The 21,169-nt window shown below is 30.9% G+C and overlaps 1 protein-coding gene across 1 annotated transcript in view; it reads left to right on the top strand.

Moving 5' to 3' along the window:
* LOC115882214 overlaps positions 1 to 20,659 on the top strand; it is a 101,168-nt gene extending 80,509 nt beyond the window's left edge. Inside the window, exons 43-55 of the mRNA XM_030900129.1 lie at positions 6 to 703; positions 763 to 874; positions 4,005 to 4,134; positions 4,199 to 4,404; positions 6,902 to 7,061; positions 7,882 to 8,272; positions 8,993 to 9,193; positions 9,249 to 9,370; positions 11,616 to 11,737; positions 12,012 to 12,129; positions 13,800 to 13,922; positions 17,511 to 17,704; positions 20,522 to 20,659. Of these exons, the coding sequence (XP_030755989.1) occupies positions 6 to 703; positions 763 to 874; positions 4,005 to 4,134; positions 4,199 to 4,404; positions 6,902 to 7,061; positions 7,882 to 8,272; positions 8,993 to 9,193; positions 9,249 to 9,370; positions 11,616 to 11,737; positions 12,012 to 12,129; positions 13,800 to 13,922; positions 17,511 to 17,704; positions 20,522 to 20,551 (2,607 nt within the window). The 3' untranslated portion in view covers positions 20,552 to 20,659. The remainder of the gene's footprint in view (positions 1 to 5; positions 704 to 762; positions 875 to 4,004; positions 4,135 to 4,198; positions 4,405 to 6,901; positions 7,062 to 7,881; positions 8,273 to 8,992; positions 9,194 to 9,248; positions 9,371 to 11,615; positions 11,738 to 12,011; positions 12,130 to 13,799; positions 13,923 to 17,510; positions 17,705 to 20,521) is intronic.
* The last annotated feature ends 510 nt before the right edge of the window (positions 20,660 to 21,169 follow it).

Genomic DNA, 21,169 nt, shown 5'->3' with positions numbered 1-21,169 from the left:
TGCAGATTAAGCTGTACTATGCCAATACTACGCAATTTATACATGACCTGATAAATGGGGATCCTGTAAAACATTTGACGAGCATTTTAGAAAAAGTTGTTAATAAATACGATGACTTTATAAAGAATATGCACGTAACCGTGCTACAATACATGGAGAAATTGTGGTCAGAAACATATAATATGGTAGTGGAAAACTGGTACCAAACACTAGCAGCTTTAGAACCTACATTTTTAAAATTTGTTCATTACGTTGAAACAATTGTTTGGACAACGGGAAAAGACTTTTTAGATTTTCTCTACATTCGCAAGAATAAAATAATTGAATCCGCGTATTTCATGGAGTTTTCAAAATTTTCCCGCGATGTAGATAAATTCTACAGGGATATTACTGGAAATAATACCATAGAAGCGATTTATAAATACAGCAATATAGCTTGGAATTTTTTAAATGAAAAATACATTAATCATGTGCCTTTCGGCAAGGAACTGAAGGCAATTGTGTTGGAGATTTGGGCCGAGTTCAAACAACTTGCCGAGGTGCCTTCCATTAAATATGTTATCGACAAATACTATGAAACATTAAGCACCGTTAAATATTATTACAAATACTTTGAAGTTGAGTTTCGGGTACATCGATTCATTAGGTTTGTGTACCGAAAATTAGCTGAGATAAGCGTAACCGCTTTGGAAATGGAGAACAGGTGAATATTTAATTACTTCGTTTTATTTACTATCCATAAATAACAAATATATATTTTAGGCAAAGGGAAGCTAAAACTAAATTTATCTATGACCCGAACGAAGGCATTATGTTGATGGAACAAAAGCTTCCGATGTCATGGCATGCATTTAATGAAACACCTTTATTTCAGGTATGTTTGTCCTATATCAGAATTTCCTGATTTAATTAAGGTTGCGTTAGAGACTCTAGGTTTCTATGCATACAGTACCTCGAATCGTTTTGTACCTACGGGGCATCCCCGTAAGGGGAGAAACAAAATTCTCCTTTAGCGAGCAATTCATTGACGTGCTATAAATATTTTAAATAACATTTCTTACTTATTAAAAAAATTCAAAAATATCAAATCAGCGGTGCGATTCTGTAAGCTCGTAGTCAGAAATTACTTGCTAGTGACTCACTAGGCTTATGATATTTTTAGGCATATAGGGTGAATCTTAAATAAGTGCAAATATTTTTAGAGATAATATATTATGTCGACTCCAGAAATATGTCTGAGATTTTTTTCGCGATTTTTTTTTGAAAATTTGGAATTATTTTGGAAACTTTTTGAAAATTAAAAAGAGCGCACATTACCTTGGGAATGACCAATAAGATTCATAATATAAGTTTACGTATAAAATATTATTCATCATTAATTTTAAGGAACTTGACACCGTCTTTTCCAGGTATTTATTTATTTATCAACAAGCATATACATACAATATGATCGAAAAAAAATTGTTGCGTTGAAATAAAGATCACTCTTTATTTTATATGTAAAATTATATAAGTAATGTCATCGATCCCGTAATTCCCAAATAACTAGACGACGTTTTTGTGGATCATACGGTATTCTTCTATGCAAAACATCGATGAGTAGTTTGATGAATTATATGAAATATATCGATATTTTGTCACCGTTCCTACGTTCTAAATTTTATTTATAAATATATGACTATGATTCAGACAAAAACCAAGAATTTCAATGTCAAAACAAATAAACATTAAGGCGTGTAGACAGCATCTTGTGCAGCGGTATTTGCGTCTTTGTCTTGGTGGAACGGCGGAACGAAGTAATGCCTAGTTACAAAAGCAGCTGTGGCTCCATTGGTAAGGCGGTTGCTTCCGAATCGAGATGTACCTATCTAGATTTTTTTTTATGTTTGCAAACGTTGGTCTAGGTAAAATCAGTCAGCCGTAGGCGTGTTTTGATTGCGTTAGTTAATCTCTGGGGTTAATTTTTTTGTTTAGATTGCACGCGAAATACCCGACCAAGTATATTTTTGGGGTTTTGCACATGCGCACTTTACAAATACCGCGGCACGAGATGCTGTCTAGTGATATAGTGATGGACTAAATATTTTCGCGAAGAAAACCGAGTAAGAGTCACTAGCAAGAAATTTCTTTATACAGCTTGCAGAATCGCACCGCAGTTTTATTTTCTTCAACATTTTTTTCCACGTAAATAAGACATAATCCTTTTAAAAATTGAAAAATTAAGAAGAAAAACAATAAAAGATTAATAAAACCACGCAACTATCTTACTATCTAATAACGACTGCACTATTTTCCAAGCTCGGTCTACTACCGTTCTCGTAAAAAAAATTGGCGTTTCGTCCTGCCAATAAAAATTCGATAAAATTGCAAGTGACCAATGTGATGAGTGGGCGGCGTGTGTTTTGCAGTGAAGTCCATGTGGACTCTCTGCTGCGAGCTATAAAATATATTCCTGTTTATTTAAGTATATTGTGTACTAAATTAATCACACTCCAATATTGTGTGTCTGCATTCTTGAAATTCCTTTTGTAGACACAGATCTAGTAGCGAACAAAACTAAACATCTAATATTACAACAAGTTAGCATGCTCTTTGTGATATACAGCCAGTGAAGTGTAATCTATAGAGTATGAACCCAACACTATAATAATTTTTCGCAATGCGTCTGTTTATGATACACGATTTCTATTTTTTGAAACAACGCTCACCGACCCGAAGAACGGGCACCTTAAAATTTTGATGTATTTTAATGTTTTATATACTGTGTTCTATTGGACCGATTATGATTAGTTTTTAAATAATTTGTAGCTAGATTATTTGACTTTTAATTATTTTCCTTGCTTTGTTAACATACTTCACAGGGCGTTTCAAACTTTCATCAAAATATCAACATTTTGTTTTGCCGTGTATAATTGACAGATGAGAACTTTACTTTTTAATTTCTAATGAGATACTAAAAAGTCAAATAATTTAGCTACAAATTGCTTAAACATCATCAAAATCGGCCCAGTAGAACCAAATACATTAAACTTTAAATTACATAAAAATTGTAAGGTGCCCGTTTTTCGTGCCGGTGAGTGTATTTATTAAAAAAACTCTTTAGTCATATAACGATAATGATCATATAACGATAATGAAACCTCATAAAGATTATATTTAAATCAGAAAGTTCTCGGCCTTTAAAGAAAGAAATGATCGTATTTCTTTCATTTGACACTACAAATCAGATTATGCAGAGAATTTAATTTAGAAATGTAACCTTTTACTTGGAAAGAGGATCTGTTCCATTCAGCCGTTCGCCTTTAAAAATTCACGTCAACCAACCAAATTCTATTTTATTATATTATTCGACTAAAAGCTAAATACATGATAAAAGCGTGGCTATGGCGGAAGTGTTCCTTTTTAATTTATAAAAACTTTTGCGTGAGAAAAGAAAACGAGGTATTCGATTTCGAAAAGGCTGAGTGCCTAAATAACCGCACTGAGAAAAGATAATTGTTAAAAAAACAAAAAAAACATTTCGCGAAGATCACTTAAACATGAAGTGGAAGATAAAGACAGAAATAGCAAAAAGGTATTTTCGGTATTTAAACGAGCTGTTGTTTTTAGATAATTTTAGGTTTCTTTTCGAATTTGAAACCTAACAAGAAATAACAAAGTCTATTTTTTATTTTATTTATAAAATAAATTAAAGCAAAAATATAAAATAATTTCCCCATGCTATTTAAATGCGAAACAGAAAATCACGATGAGACCCCTCTTAATATTAATAGTAAGATCTCAAACTTTACCAGAATTTTTTTTTATCATTTCGAACGAATATTTTCATTGTAATTAAAAAATATATATACATATATATTTTTTTTGTACACCCTAATATTCACATAATATAATAGCTGAAGTATTTCACCTATTTATCACTTTCATTTTCCTCTGTATAGATAAAAGATATTCAGTGAAACCAAAAAAATGTAACAACATTAAAGTGTTTATTTTTGTTGTAGGAAATACCCGAAATTAAACTATTTTACGATGTTTACAAGTATTTGTCAACATCAGAGGCATCATTTTGGAGTTTTTATTACGACTATAAGCCTTACACCGATCCTACAGAATGGTTGCCGCCATTTAAAGGTGACGACGCTTTTGATTGTCGCGTTAAGGCTACAGCCATGTTTAATATTTTATGCTCTTTCAGGTTATGCCATGCTGATGGGTGGAAAGTATTACGCGACATTTGACAAAAAACATTACGAATTTAGGGGGAGCTGCACCTATCTGTTGGCCACCGATTTTATCGACCGCAATTTCACGCTAGTTGTGTCTTACGACAAAACAGGCGATCCAAATGAGCTGGTCGTTTTCATAAATAAAATATCGGTTCACTTAAATCTCTTAAAAGACGTAAGTACCAGTTATTAAAAATCGCATATCAAGATGATGAAGGTTCATATTAATTTTATGTAAATAAAAAAAAGCATTTATCTCTGAAGTAAAGAAGAGGTAAAATACAGGGTGTATTCTGCACATAAAACATAAAACTGCTGCGTATTTTTGGAATCAAAATAAGTTCATTGGCCACAATTAACCTCTTTACAAAAGTGCTTCCTTAGTCAGGTAGAGGGCATCAGACTTAAAAAAATACATTTTTACATATTTTACGAACTGCTATTCCGATATGAATGAGATAGTAAAAGATTTTCCAACTCCACCGGCTGTTTTTTTTTTCGTAAAATGGTCCTAGTAGTTACTATATACATTAGTAGAAAAAAAATATTTTTTTTCTAAAGCAGACTTACAAAATACACAGGGAGTTCCAATATTCTCTATAAAAAAGTGCTTTGTTTGTTTGTTAGAGGGCATCAATCAAAAATAAACCCTAACATTCATTAATCTAAAATTTATGAAGCTTACTGCCAAATATCATTTGTGATACGAACACAAAATTCCATATTCTCGCCATCTAGATTATTAACGCATAATAGATTTTGTCCACCTGCATAGCTTGATGTGGTAAGAAATATTTTTTGGAAGTCAGATTAGTAAAAATGTTTTTTCCTAAAAAAGTATGCACGGTGGCGTCAAAAACAGACAAAAATGTAGCAAGTACTAGAAGGACCATTTCGTGAAAAAAGACCGGGGTAGTTTTTACCCTTCCCCTACTATTTCTTGATTTTTGTGGAGATCAAATATTCAAGCACTTAGCAAAACACAGGTACCCCAAACCTCTCATATAAATCTGAATAACGGTTCTTATTTTTTAAGACAACGAACAAACGAAGCACTTTTATGTAGAGGCCAATTGTATCCCAATGAACTTATTTTGATTACAAAAATACGTAGTAGTTCCATGTCCAATTAATATTGGGACAGCCTGTATATGGAACGGTTAATCATCCTACTGACACAGAATCAATAACAAATTATTCAATTTTCAGTATGTCGACTGCCTTTTTGTTCTCGCCAAAAGTGAAGTATGGACGTGTGAGAATTAATAGTATAACAATACTATAGCGGCAATAGAGGGCTATTGACCGTTGCTTACCGACCTATTGTTCAGCGTTTAATAATGCCACAACGAAATACCTCTAAACAGCCAATAAAATGTCATTACATTTTTATTCTCGCAGATTCTCATGAAATTCAACCGAAGATTTACGTCATTCTTTTAACGAGAATGTTTTGTACCGATGTTTTAAGACAAATAAAATGCGTCAATTTACTTGTATAATAAACTAAATAATTTAGTACTCATAACAGTTTTAGGTTGGAACCCAGAACCTAGATATACCGGGTGCGTCTCAAAAGTGGCTCACCCTATGGCTTTTTTATTTTTTTAAGTGAAACAACGAGATTTAGTATGTTAGTATATGACATAAATTAGGATTGATTGATATATTCAATTGTTTTCGGTCACTACAACTTTTGATTTTTAAATGGCACCTTCGGTATTTTTTTACTTTATTCGATAGAAAATGTCACTCTGAATAGAATGACATCATATGTCAACTTTTGACATTTTCGCATATGGTTTATTTGAAATTGTAATATGCGGTTCATAACGACAATTTGACTCGAAATACCAAGTGTGTAGTATCAAATTATTCGTAAAAAAATGCTTTTTCCAAATATGCTAATGAACCACCCTCGTTCCATTTGAAAAAATTGAGATATGATTAAAAATACGATTTGGCCATCTTTTAACCGGCCGGGACAAGACACTATAAAAACATTAGACGATCAAAACTAAAAACATTAGACGATCAAATCTATTTTTCCAAGGCTCGTTGATTAAAAATTCGTGTTTTTAACACAGCCATGGCACTCTAAATTGAAATTTAAAATACAATATGTTTTTGAGCGAATATGTCAAAAGTTGACATATTCGCTATGATATCAAATAAAGTAAAAAAATAACGAAGGTGCCATTTAAAAATCAAAAGTTATAGTTATTTCCGGTGAAACAGGAAGTGACCGAAAACAATTGAATATGTCAATCAATCAAAACTTATGTCATATACTAACATACCAAATCTCGTTCTTTTATCTAAAAAAATAAAAAAGTTATAGGGGTGAGACACTTTTGAGACGCACCCGGTATACACAACTACCCAAGACTTCACTTGCCGATAGGGTAATACAAGATTATCAGAAATCAGATTTTTTTACGTATTAAATACATACTTTTAAGTTTTTTTTTTCTGAGCAAATGGTTATTTTCCATTTATGATAAAACATATATACATAATAATCTAATTAATTTTAACATTATTAACAAAAAAGGAAAATATTCTTAAGCTGCAATGAGAAAATAGCCTGAATATTTTTCTTAATACATTTTTTTTCTATTGGTGAAAGTGTTAAAAACAATCACTAATTTTTTTTTTAATCTTTATTTCAGACCATTTTAATTCTTTCGGTTAACACCGCATCTACAAAATTACCTGTTGAAATTGCCGGCAACTATATTTACAGAGAAGCTGATATAGTGACATTAGAAAATACAGGATTTGCATTAAAGTGCAATATGAGACTACAAATATGTGTCTTTGACATATCCGGTGAGTACTTGAAAGAGAAGTAGCTGCCTATTTATTTTTCTGGCGTTTTATTAAGTTTTTACAATGCTTTAAACGTGACAAGATATAAATGAGAGGTATTTACCAGACAGAAAAAGAAATCGTTGCCGGTAACTTTTTGTGTTGTACCTTTATACGCAAGGAAAAATTAATTGGCTATTAAGTGTACATTTTACTGTTTTATCAACGTAATGACTAACCACTTAGCTAGGCAAAAAAATTACGGGAAGGGTAATTTGACCCTCAAAAACATGTCGTTACAAAAAATTCACAAAATAACTTTTTAACGACGATAATTTCATATATGATGTGCGTAAGGGAAAACAGTGATTTAAAGCAAAAAGTTTTTTTTTTTATTTGTAGTGCGATCCAGCTGAATGCTTTTTAGCCGCAACTGAATTTGGTTATGACAAATCTCAAGGGACTGTATGAAAATGCAAAACAAAAAATTGAAAAGTGAATCGCTACATCTCAATTAAAACCGAATATTCCTAATCCTGTGTGTTTTTTTTAATTTTAATAGCACTAGACAGATTTGTAGCATTCCAAAAAAACATTATTAATAACATATTACTTTAATTCAAAATACAATTTTAAGCGCAACAATTGATTTTAATTAATGCTTGAATTACATTAATCATCTCTATTAAAACAGCACACTATATTTGAAATTAAAGTCATATATTTGCAACTAGTGTTAATTCAAATAATTTTAATTAAATAAGAACATTTTCAATGCAAATCTGCGTTGCAAATACATTAATGAAAATTTAGAATATTGGTAATGGTTAATTTGTTTTAGGCTGGCACTTTGCTAGAACAGCGGGCTTATGGGGCTCGTATAACAATGAACCTTATGATGACTTGCAGACTTTAAACCGTAGTAAAGTAATATCAAACGATTTATCAGTATTTGGAGATAGTTGGTCAGTTAACAACAATTGTAAAACAGCGAGTATGCCTAAAACGAACTTACAAACACCGATACCTGAAATAGAAAAATTGTGCAATGAATTGTTTAGAAGCAAAATTTCCGATTTGAGTACTTGTTTTGCCAGGGTACCTAAAAACAACTATTTGGACATGTGTATGAACAGTTCAAACATTAAAGAAGCTTGCAGAAGCGCTGTTAGTTATATCGAGGTATGTAGTCGAGAGAATACCCCATTACACATACCAGATTCTTGCATAAGGTGAGTTAAAACCGTATGGCTTCATTCAGAACCTCGCAATTAGTGGTTTGAATTACACTTTATACTTTTTAGTTTACGATCATTCACAATGTATAAAAAAAAACACAAAATTTATAGAATATTCTAGCAACAACTTGTTTCTAGCAGTTGTATCTATAGACAAAGCCTAATATTAAGCTTATAAAAAATAAACTTTTGATTTCTAGCCACAATTTCTCTTGACGGATGATAATCAAAAAATTTTAAAAATCTTTAAAAAAAATTTTAAAGTATAATTAATGGAAAAGTTAAAACCTTTTTTGTTAACCTTTTTCTACTAATTAAAAATTACTACATTACTTACATCGAAATTAGAAGAACAAAACTTCTACGCTAATTGAAACCACTAATTTATTCCACTAATTGCGAGGTTTTGAATAAAGCTTATTTCTATCAATTATTTTTTATCATTATGATTTTGTAAATAATATACTTTCATAAGAAATCTAAATTATCTGATTACTTATAAATTGAAAAAATTATATGAACAGAGATGGTAGTTTACTAATGATATTAATAAGATTACTAGAAATTTTAATTATAAATTAAAAGTTGATTTCTTCATTGCTTTTATTTTTGTTACTCTATTTTTATTTGTATTATTACATTAGGATCGATCACAGACCATATTATGCTAATAAAAAAACGATGACTTCTCTACATACTTTTTAATTAATTTAGATGCAACTTATTAAACGGGACGGAAATTATGGAAGGAGAATTCGTAAGATTGCAAGGCTCCGCTGTGCCACGAATGGCAGATATAGTTTTTATAGTCGAGGCTAAGGATTGTAATAAAGACCTAAAGAATCATAAAAACTTTAATATTTTGGTTGAGTCAATAAACCACGAACTTTCTGAGCTGAACGTAACCAAGAACAGGTATTTATACAAGCTAAGCACTTGCTAAATTTAAAATAATAAAACTCCTTTTTAGATATGCTGTTGTTGTTTTTGGCGGAAATGGCATTTACAATGCTCCCCGAAGTGTGATAATAAATTCAGAGACTTTCACGGATTCCCACTCGGTTCTAGATTATATTGATAAAATTCCAGTTGGTGAGTTTAATTCAATGTTACCGAAAATTTAACCCTCTTCAAGTTAAGGCCGGCTAATTCCATATCAATGACCAACAAAAAGGCGAGATTTAACTTGCTATTACCTTGTAATATTAAAAATATTTTGCAAGTATAATTATGAAATTTTATTTACGTTTTCTCTGGTTTCAGTATACAGGGTGAGTTTCCTACGATGTTCTCTACGGGTATCTCGGAGACTACTGGACATAGAGAGTCGATTACATGGGAAAGAATTGCAGTTTTGTGGGGTCATAAATATGCGCATTTCAGATTTTTGAAAAAGTTCATGACTTACTAGATATTTCGAGAAAAAAAAAATTTTAGCTATTTTAAACATTGTTCCTAATTAATCCTACTCTGATAAGTCCGTACTAATAATAAAAGTCCTGCATATATTTGCACTTATTTAAGACTGACCCTGTATATGCTCAATATTGATTGACTTGGTGTCAACGCACTACCCAAACAGCTTGGCTTAGAAGCACAAAGTTTCACACAATTGTTCCTTGGCTGACATAAGTGAAAACAAAGAGCGAATTTGAAACTGAGAACTAAGAAGTGATTTTGATGAAAGTTTATGTAAAAATTTGTTAAAATCTGTTCTAGGGGTATGAATTTTTTTAGGTAGTAGGTAATAGAGCACTAAGAAACGACTCTTTGTAATTCATAAACCTAACCTAACCCTAAAGGAGTGAATTAATTATTATTAGTATAAAAAAATTGAAAATCAAGTATATACAGGGTGGTCCGAACTGTATTCCGGAAACTTCGGCAGCATATTCTGCAGATAAAAATAAGTAAAAATGTTCGTATATATGTATGTCCAAAAATGCTTACTTTCGGAGATACAGGGTGTAGAAGTTTCATTTTTATTTCGATTTTTTCCAAATAATTTCTGCAGTAACGTCAATATCTGGATTAAAATTGGTGTCTAGGAGTTTTTTGACATGAGAAATTTGATTTTGATGTCAATATGACTCCTACTAGTAGAGGGCGCCACCCACATATTTTTTAACTGGTTTGAAAAATAATAACTTTTTGTCCGTACCTGTATAAAATTACCGATTAAAAAACTTTACGATGCTTTTTACGTAAAAAAGATCTCTTGGTAAAAATCGCTACGAGTAATGGTTTTCGAGATATTTGGAATTGAAATTATCAATACCTGTCATCACTGACATAAATTAAACATGTTGACTAAATAGTTATTAGACTGAGATCATAAATTTGAAATGTTTTTGTACCAAAAGTTCAACAAAAATGTTTAATCATTTTTTTTGCAGAAAAAATATGATTAATTTAAAAAAAAACAAAAATTTTCCAAATTTATTATTTCAGTGAAATAACTATCTACACAACGTGTTTAATTTTCGTCAATAATGGCATGTATTGACTATTTCTATTCTAAATATCTTGAGAACAGTTGCTCGTAGCGATTTTTACAAAGAGATATTTTTTACGTAAAAAATCACAGAGAAGAATATTTTTTCCCTCGGTAGTGTTATACAGGTACGGACAAAAATTTATTATGCTTCAAAACAGTTAAAACACATGTAGGTGGCGCCCTCTACCAGTAGGAGTCATATTGACATTAAAATCAAATTTCTCATGTCAAAAAACTCCCAGACACCAATTTGCATCTAAATGTTGACGTTACTTCAGAAATTATTTGGAAAAAATTGAAATAAAAATGAAATTTCCACACCCTGTATCTCCGAAACTAAGCATTTTAGGACATACATTTATACGAACTTTTTTACCTATTTTTATCTGCAGAATATGCTACCGAAGTTTCCGGAATACAATTCGTTGAAACTTGTACAATAATGTTGAAACTAGCGCAAAGGCTCCTTAAGTAACGGAACAGTGACCATTATAAAGGGATTGTTGAAATTGTATCACTAAGAGAGGGTAAGCCAAAGGAGCAAAAGAAGCGATGTTTTTAATTCAACCCCTAATATCTATTTCAAAATGTATGTCTATTTTACGCTAATCTGAAAAAAAAATCATATTAATATGTAAATTTAATGATACCATATTAATCACAGAGTACAATATTTGCTGTCTTTCGCTTATGTAATTAGCCGCAATATTTATTTTCGCAGTCATAAATGTCTTTAAATAGATACAGAATATTTGACTGTACGGCTAGCATAGTTTTAGATTAAATTTATAAATCTGCGTAATTCAAAACGTTGTTAAAACTGTTTATTTTGGGTTTTAGGTAACGGAAATTCCGACATATACAGAGCTATTATGTTTGCTAATAAATTGGTGTTTAGACCCGGAGCATCCAGAAATTTCGTATTATTTCCATGTTCCGAATGTCAAGAACACAATATGGAGGTAGTGTAGAGAAACTATATATTTATTTACGTCACACTATATTAAACGTCAACTTTCGTACGATAAAAATCTCTAAAGATTTCACAATGACATATTAAAATATATGGAATAGTAAGTTTAGGCCAGACACGTACATATAATACACAATGCAGACCATTAATTGAAGTTTAATTTAAATTTTTTAAAATCAGTAAAAAAAAGAAAAGTTTTTAAATCGATAATACATAAAATTAGTTTTTTTTATTTAATATATTATTTAAATTTTATTTTACAGTTCGATCACCTAACAATACAGCAAGTGCTCTTTGAAAATGCCGTTTCCCTCCACATCATGATGAAGAACTCGTTTAACCTTCAAGGGGAAAGAAAAAAAGAAAACAAGATACCGTTCGGTAAGTTTAATTAAAGATGTGAAAACATACCATTTAAAGTTGATAAAACATTTATTGAATGTATATGTTACGGTTAAGGTCCGATATCCAGTTAATGTTGACATTACCTGGTTAATCTCGAGAATAACACAAAACAAAACAACCAAAAACAAAACCAAACCCAAACACTAACCTGTTATATCGGACTTTAACCGTAACATACATATGTATTGCCTTCGACTATATATCACAGAACAGTTGATGAAAAGTTTTTCGACTTTGATATAGAAGGGTAATATTTAACATGTTTAACGTTTTCAAATTGATAAAGGAAAAAGTTAAAAAAAGTGCAATTTACCAGGACAAAATTTATCCCATCAAAAACATAGAATGTAAAAACATGCCAAGTCTCGCAACACAATTCTTCCACTATAAAAAGTTGAGATAATTACAAATTAACTATAAAAAATTTAGATGAGATTTCATGTAGAACTAAGTCAGTTTATTTTATTTGATTTCAATTTAAGTACCTATTCAAAAATGTTATAAATTGTTAGTATCAATATTAGACATCTTTATTTCTATAATTATTGTATAATGATTTAACAGTGTACTTAAGAATAAAGTTTTTTAATTAGTAGAATACCATATCGTGCAATTGCCCCCAGGTCATTATAATTATTACAGAAATATAGATTTCTAATATTGATACCAACCATTTATAACAAAATTGTTGAATGGATTCTTAAATAGAAACTAAATAAAATATACTGACTTGGTTTTACATGAGACCTCACAACTTCTTATAGTAGAAGAATTGTGTTGCGAGACTTAAATAAGTGAAAATATTTTTAGGGGTAGTATATTTCACCCTTTCACCCAGAAACACGCCTATGAGGTTTTTTAGCAAAAATGCCAAATTTTTAAAATTTGGAATTTTTTTGAAAAATATTCTGGATTTTTTTTAATTTTTGCTAAAAACATAATTTCTAGATAATACGTCAACATAGTAGTAGATTAATTTTACAAGAAAGCAAACCCAGAAAAGATCCAGTGGTTCTCAAAATTTAAGCAAAAAAATCTTTTTTTTTTCTCTAAAAAAGGTACATTCAGGCTGAGAGCGTCGCGTTTGCGTCGCGTCCGCCCCATTGAACTCGAACCCTGACGCTCAGCGGGCGCTAGCGTAACGCCAAACGCGACGCTGTCTGCCTGAACGGTCTAATTTAAGTTAAGTGAATTGATTCCATTTCGACACGCGGACCCGACGCTCGACGCTCTCAGCCTGAATGTACCTTACTCGGATACTTTAGACTTATTTAAAAAACGGTAAAAAGAAAATATGTTTCTTTCATCAGATCTAACAGCTCTGAAAATATTTGCCCTTATTTGTATATTACTAATATTAAGATTAAGTTTAAGTAGTAATTACTAAGTTGGAGCGATGATATAACTATAGCGATGATTCATAAACTTAACATTAATAATAAATAATAAACATTAATTCTAGTATTTTAACTTTTTGTCGACTGGAAAGTCAGTTACCGGTAGCGGCTATAAACATAACTTTTAATCCATAAGGATATTTTGAGATTTTTCATTTTTTTCTTTTGTTATAAGCATGAAGTTATTTAAAGCTCAATTTTTTTACCAGGACAAAATTATAAGAGATATTTTCCTTAATGTGTATTTAGGTGTTGACACAAACAAGGCCTACACTAAAAAAGATATAAAGAAGCTCGACGGGGACCTAGTATTAAGAAATTCAATCAGGTTCCCGAAATCAGCGTGTTTTTCACTGGCCTTAGAAACAAACGGTAAGTAGGAAATTGATTAAATTTTTTACGCAGTCCAGATTACATGCGTTTATATTCTTTTGCTCTCTGCCACTCCAAAGAAACTTCCTTTCATATACTTCTTCAATGGCCAAGTTAGATTGAAACGAAATTGTCCTATATTTTTTGAGAAAAAAAATAAAAGTTTCACAGTGTCTCGACGAAAGTAGAATATTTGAATGTTTTTTAAAGAACTTTTAAAGTACTTTACAAGTCAAAATTACTTTTAAATCGATATAATAACCAGTAAAAGTAATAACATTTTTTTACAAAATAAAAAGAAGAAACTTAATAAGATTTCTGATATTTATGTATCCTCCTCTTACAGTTTTTTGTATCTACAATTTATTGTCGAGGAAAGTTTTTTATCTCCAAAAAGGTACATTATTGATGTGTTTTTCACCAATAATTCACAGGGTAATTTTTATCTCTTCTGGAATAAAATTAATCTTACCGTAATGTTTTATACTGGTCACACGCCAAGATAGTAAATTCCAATTCTTCCAAATCTATTACTAGGGTAAAGCTATTTGCGCTTCCTAAAACAAGCTTTATCTTGAAAGCACGATCTAAGATCTAATTATCTTTGCCCTAAACACTTGTAGCAGCTAATAAAACATTAATATAGTTAGTAGTAGAGTGAGTGGGAGGGGAGTTTATCACCGCGACCTTAAAGATTTATTATGTCTCTCTTTCTTAAGTTATAATCCATCATACAGTCTATAACTCATAATACATGGAGATTTTCCTGTTATAGGAGGACAAGGTATTTCTCATCTTCCTCTGGCAACAAATGTCCTTCCTCCGAGGAGTGGACATCTACCTCCTTCGAGGGTATACATTCTTTTACGGTTGGGGTTTGGCCCTCCGTTCCTTTCACAGTTGAGGAGCTTGTCTCCGGTTGAGGTACCCGTGGTGAGGTACCCGGAGGCTGGAGGATCTGTCTAAATTTTATCCACTTCTTTAACTTGGTTGTTTCCTTAGAACAGATACCGGTGTTGTCCCGAATCTATAATAGAAGATATTATCTCTTTTTCTCCATTGTTTTCTTGGATTTGAGGTCCATTCGTATTGTAAGGACCTGATCATGGCCCTCCTCCCTCGAATTGAAGACTTGATGTCCTCACATTGGACGGCCTTCCATTCCAGAAGTGAGAGGTTATAGGGCCGGATATAGAAAATGGTAGCTTGTGTAGCCTGTTCGGTCTAGAGGTAGGCTCCCGACCCTTATTAGAGGAGGTGGTAGCTTGTATGCCACTTGTGGAGGCCGGTCTCAATTTTGAGTTAAGAGTTAGTCCACTTCTACAGAGCCCCGCATTTAGAAGTAAGGAACAAATACAATAGGATGCCCCAAGGTTGAGACCAATAAAACCTATTCTTCTATCTAGCCACGCATTCCTTTACCCTGGTCCCGCCATCATAGGATTTAGGTTTTTGGTGAGGTTGTCTCCTCTTGATCAAGGCGGTTAAGTCAAGGCCCTCTTCACACCCTCTGCCATTTATGTTTGATCGACAGGATGATTCCATCCAGCATCGTTATACGTCTTGGTGCAATAACTTTACTACTTATTGGCGTTAATAGTTATTGTCTCAAGTTTTTTTGGATATTTTTACATACAGATCTGCACTTTATTGAATACTAATGGTTAAGCATTGAAAAATAAATATGGATTTATGTTTGTGCCACTTTAACCAACACTGTACCCTATACTCTTGTAATGGCATTTCGAAACAGTTTCCATTAACCTTGATATTTATTATTGTAATTAGTAACGCGAAAATAATTGGACTGCGTTTAGTAGACTGTCACGTGAATTAACTCTCTCCCCAGAAAATCAAAATCGATATCGTTTTAATCCAATGGCTCAAAACTGCCATTATTGTAATCTAAGTATACTAAGTTTTACTTATATAATTTATTTTTAATTTTGTGAACTAATCGTTTATCACTATCGTTTATCACAGTCTCATACAATATATTATTATATTTTACTAACATAACAACAAATTAGTTTTTATTTTCAGTCAAAAACACAAATATTAATGTACTATATACTATGACATGAATATAACCGTATACTTTAAATCACTAAAATTATCCTGAAATAATTCAATAAATAAATTACTGTATTATCCCTACCGAGGACATGATTACCCAATTTATATAATATAATAAAATAAAATACAGCAATGTAACATATTACTACTCTACCTGTTAAATGAAACGTTTCAGTTTATATTGTGTTGTGCAGTTTAATCAAACAGACTTTCTAATAAAATTAATTACAGAAGCATAGATACAATAATTCCTAATCAAGATCTATTGACAAAGGTGTTCAACAAAGCAATTTCTAGTAACAGTTGACTCTTATGCTTCGGTGGCTTAAGTTACTCCACAGACGATGCTGTCAATAGGCCTGAAATAGCTGCTGTAGATTTTTAATTTAACCCATTTTAAGATTTAACGTAAATAACGATTCTACTCTAGCTTAATTATTAGGACATTAAAATAATTCAAAAATATATATTTCAAATTCAACTTGACTAATATCGATATATTACAATGGAAAAATTATGCAACCTGCAAGAAGTAAACAAGAACCCGATCATATTCAGTAACAGAGATATATAGGTCTTGTCGAAATTGTCAAAACATGCATATGCGACCACTATAAATCTACATTAAACCAGATACATCGATTTCGCGTAGATTTCAAAATTGCAGGAAAGTTTAAAATGATATTCTCATTTTCAAACTGAAAGGGTAGTATTTACTAGAAATACACGAATGTCAGAAGTTAGTCTGTAATCTGTCACATTGTGCTAATAAACATTTGCAGTGCGTTGTAATTTATGATCTATCTAGCTTACTGTTATTAGTTCCATAAAAAAACGTTTATAACAGACTTTCATTATCTAGCTAATGTCCTTTAACTGTCACTGTTAACATCTCGTAATTTTTATTCACTAATATACATATATTATATTAGTAGTTCAATATTTTTCAACCCAACAATTTTTTTTATTCACGGTGTTGAAAATTATTGAATTACTAATATCTTACCTTACTACAAATGTGTAGTTTCTCGTCAATGTAACTTCCAACTAAAATAGTCGTTATTCCACGTAAATGAAGCGCGCCATTAAAAGAAGGTGTATGGCGGCATTTCCAGATATACAAAAAAATCAATTTAAAATAATCTATTACATATTTTTTCCCCGAGTTTCTTCATTTTTTAAAAAATATCAAGACATGATGATAATTAAGACAGTGACGGTAATTAGGTTAGTTACCGTACATGAAAATCGCAATATTTAGTGATATAAAAATATTTTCAATAATAAATAAAACAGGAATAAAACAATATATATATATATTTATAATTCTATCATGTAAACATAATTTATCGGGTGACGATACTCATTTGGTTCTCAGCATATTATATTTATTTTCGTCAAATATTAGACAGAAAATAGAAAAATAACGAATTAAATTGAAATTTATGTACCTAAAGATATCTAGTATATTAACATTTATTGTAACTGAATTGATTAATATTTTCTTCTTAGGGTCGATCTTCAGTTCCAGACATCTCGAGTTGGAGAAGAACGCTAAGAAATTTGCAACTGTTTTTGCAAAGAGATTAGCTTATTCGGCAGTACCTAAGGATTGTACTGATTGCGAGTGTACTTCACATGCCAACGGAATTTCCTTTATAGAATGTTATCCTTGCACATATCCAAGAACAAACATCGAGCATTACGTAAGTAATTATTTTTTTGCTTGAAAAAAATTCCACATATTCAATAAATATGAAAAATATGGTATCAGCGGCCTAATAAATAATGGAACTAAATCCATATTGTCGGCAAGGGCAAATCAAATCTAAAATGTAGATTATAAGAATCGAAATGGCCCTAGTAACGGGCAATCCAACCTCTGAAGTACCATTTGTTAAACTGAAAGCTTACGAAATGAAGCTTCGGCGGTTAAGAGATAGGCGAACTGAAAATAAGCGTGCTATGGAGAGAGATAGGACCCTTTGCCTCCAGCTTACGCTTAAATCGGTCTCATATTGGCGGATTTTTAGAAACACGGGTCAAATTTGTTCAATCTTTCAGCGGAGTTGCTTAAGAGAAAGATAAATTTTGCTTTGGAGATGTCAAATCGCTCCTAATTTAAAATAATAAAAGGTGTTGAGCACTTGCAATAACGCTATATTTTAACATATCTTCTAATAAAATGAAAATATTTTTTTGAATCTTATATTAAAGAATTTCAAAATTCAGTGCTGTACATACAAGTTTGCATATAACTATCAAAAGAATTTTGACTTATGGTTGTTCAAAATAAAAAAAAATAGAGTTGTTAAGGCGAAATTTATGAGATTAAGTTACATTTGCGTTCTCTATTTTTTATTCGAACATCAGCACGAAAACCTCATTAAATAATTAATTTAATGTTTATTTGAAACGAGTTAACAAGACAAATATTAGAAATTGACACAGTACAAGAATAACACTGGAGATTTTCCCCTATTTGTCGAAGTTTTTAAGGTGAAATTGCTCAGACCAAACATACAAGCCCCTATACCTCTTAATTTCAAAGTTGTAGGCCTACATCTTTGATCTCTCAAGTAGAAATTTAATTAGGCCTTAATGATGATGTCTTGGTCTTGCTTAGAGGCGTTTACTGTCTGTATAACAAATTTAATATATTTTAGTGGCTAATACTGCAACTATCCAAGAACATTACATTTACAAATGTGTTAGTGTTAATATATTATTATTAAATATTTGATAGTTACTAGATTTTCAATGTTTTCAGAGAGATAGTAAACATGGTCAAAAAATGTTGAAATTTTCAGCATCTGTAGGTCATTTTATGTACATTAAAAGACTTAGAGGCGTTGGTTTTGTGAAAATGTAGATTTTTCGAAGCATTGTTTTTGGGCGATTTTTTAGAGTCGATAAAATTTACTTTTAATGATCAATTAAACTTCTGCATCAAGTACAGTACCCATAGGGCCAGAACAGCCCAAACTTTCTTTTTCTACACCATTTAGTTAGTTATTAACAGGTTTTCCCACAAAATCGCCAAATTTCATGTATGAAAAAATGTCGAAAAATCGCCCTAAATAAATATTTACAATAAAAAAATATATAGATAAATGCTGTTGTTTTTTGATGACTGCGTAAAAATAAAATGTATTTTTTGATTTAACAATGTGTGTAAATCGAATAAAACTAACGTTGAGAGTTAATGAAATTTTAAAGTAGATTTAACCAAATTATAAATAAAAAAATAATTTCAATGGGTAATCTTGAAGCTTCCAGCTTAACCCTTATTAATAAAAAACCATTTTAGCTTTTAGGAATAGAAGAAACTTTAAGTGGCGATTCTACAGCTAATTAAGTTTTGTAAACAGTCTAAAAGTGATGCTTTTTAGGAATACGCTTTCAGTGTTATTAAATAAATAAAATTTTCTCTTAGTCTTGAAAGGGCTTTCACACTAAAATTAATTTGAATCTTTATAGTTTAAAAATGTTATTATTTTTATTTTTTTATTCAGTCTTCTCCTTTATTTATAGTAATTTTGATAATTTTCTTATTGAGAGATTGATAACATCATCGCTTATATACATATTTTAAACGGAACCTTAGTTATGTATGCAGTTTTCTTTTGTGTTAATGATACTGCCTGTTCTCAAACGCTTTTGAATTCCGCTTTTCACAAAACACCAAACACATACAGGTGAATATAGCGGTATTAAATTACAGTTTGAAATGAAACTGCATAAAATAGTTATATGTCTAGATCTCTTTAATAATTATGACATCTACATTTGTATATCAGCGTGCCGTTTCTGCGTAATATCGCGTCTTTGTTCTTTTATCTTTGTCAAGCACATCGTGAGTGATGTTGGCCTTTTTGTTTTCACATTCCCATCCAAGACTTTCTAAAAAATATCGAACATTTAACAGATTATTTTTAAGGCAATTTCTGTATTGATATAACTACCTATAATAAAACCAAATAAAAATATTAACTAAAAACAGCGCTACTTACTTAGTTTTTTAGATGCTTAAGAACTGAGGCGGTCTCTTAATCTAATTTTACTGGACTTTACTCATCTGGCACTGAAATCAAGGTAAAAATTGTTTTACATGTATGCTAAGAGCAAGGGTAAATGGACAAAAAAATGAGAACATTTAGAACCGAAAAGATAAGTTTTATAGGCTTTTTTGAATCTCTATTGTGCGTTTTGTCACTGTTTACCATCATTAAATAAATAATTTAACTAATACGGTACACTGAACGATACAGAAGAAAATGATCTCCACTTCTCCACTTGACGTTTTATTTGCTTTCCTTGATATTAGCTTCGTAAGACGCCCTCTTAATATATATACGCTGCGATCACCTTTTTATTAAAATCTCTAAATTATATTCTTATATTAAAGCCACTCCACGTTGTTTTTTAATAACCGTCTACTCAAAATATTTAATTTTTCTTTTAACCGGAATTCTTCATACTTAGCAAGAATGTTTATAGATTAACATTTTTTTAATTTTCAGAGTTACAACGACGACGAGGATCTTCTTTAGGCAGTAAATGTGTATTATTTAAATAACTGTATAGTAAGTCATATTTAAGTTGTTATAAATTGTACATTTTAAATAATTTTAATTAAATTCAAAAGTTTTTTTAACTATTATTCTATTTTATTACCTATCAGAGATAAAGGAGAACAAGAAGCTATTCACGAAAAAAAAACAGCATACATAAGCGTAGTTTTAGAGCAAATACAAAAATATGAAAAGTTTTACAGTGAAACATGGATGATGAATTACACTTCAAATGTTATGACTTTCCTTATATTCAGTGTTATGAAAAAAAGTTTTTGCAAAGTATTAATAACAGAGAATTCATACATCAAAATGCCTGTCCGTTCTTCTTTACTTTTTGTTCATGATTTCAAAAGTTGGCAAATTATTATATATGTTGAATAGGGGTATGTTTTTAGGCTGTTATTTAGAAAATATGTAATAGCTACGATGCACACTCTAAGCAAATTTCTTGAAGTTTTATATAACAGAAGTATTATTAGATTCCAATTTTAGTTAGATAGCATTTACCTATTGTCAAGATATGGTTTTCCCAAGCAATGACGGATACTCTGTCTCCGATGCTTCGGTTTTCTTTAACATGGGTTGACAATATGG

Source organism: Sitophilus oryzae, unplaced genomic scaffold (assembly GCF_002938485.1).
Source record: "Sitophilus oryzae breed Bouriz unplaced genomic scaffold, Soryzae_2.0 scaffold_177_pilon_pilon, whole genome shotgun sequence".
NCBI classification, from domain to species: Eukaryota; Metazoa; Arthropoda; class Insecta; order Coleoptera; family Curculionidae; genus Sitophilus; species Sitophilus oryzae.
The sequence above is the reverse complement of the archived record's forward strand: the minus strand, read 5'-3'. Positions and strand labels throughout refer to the sequence as shown.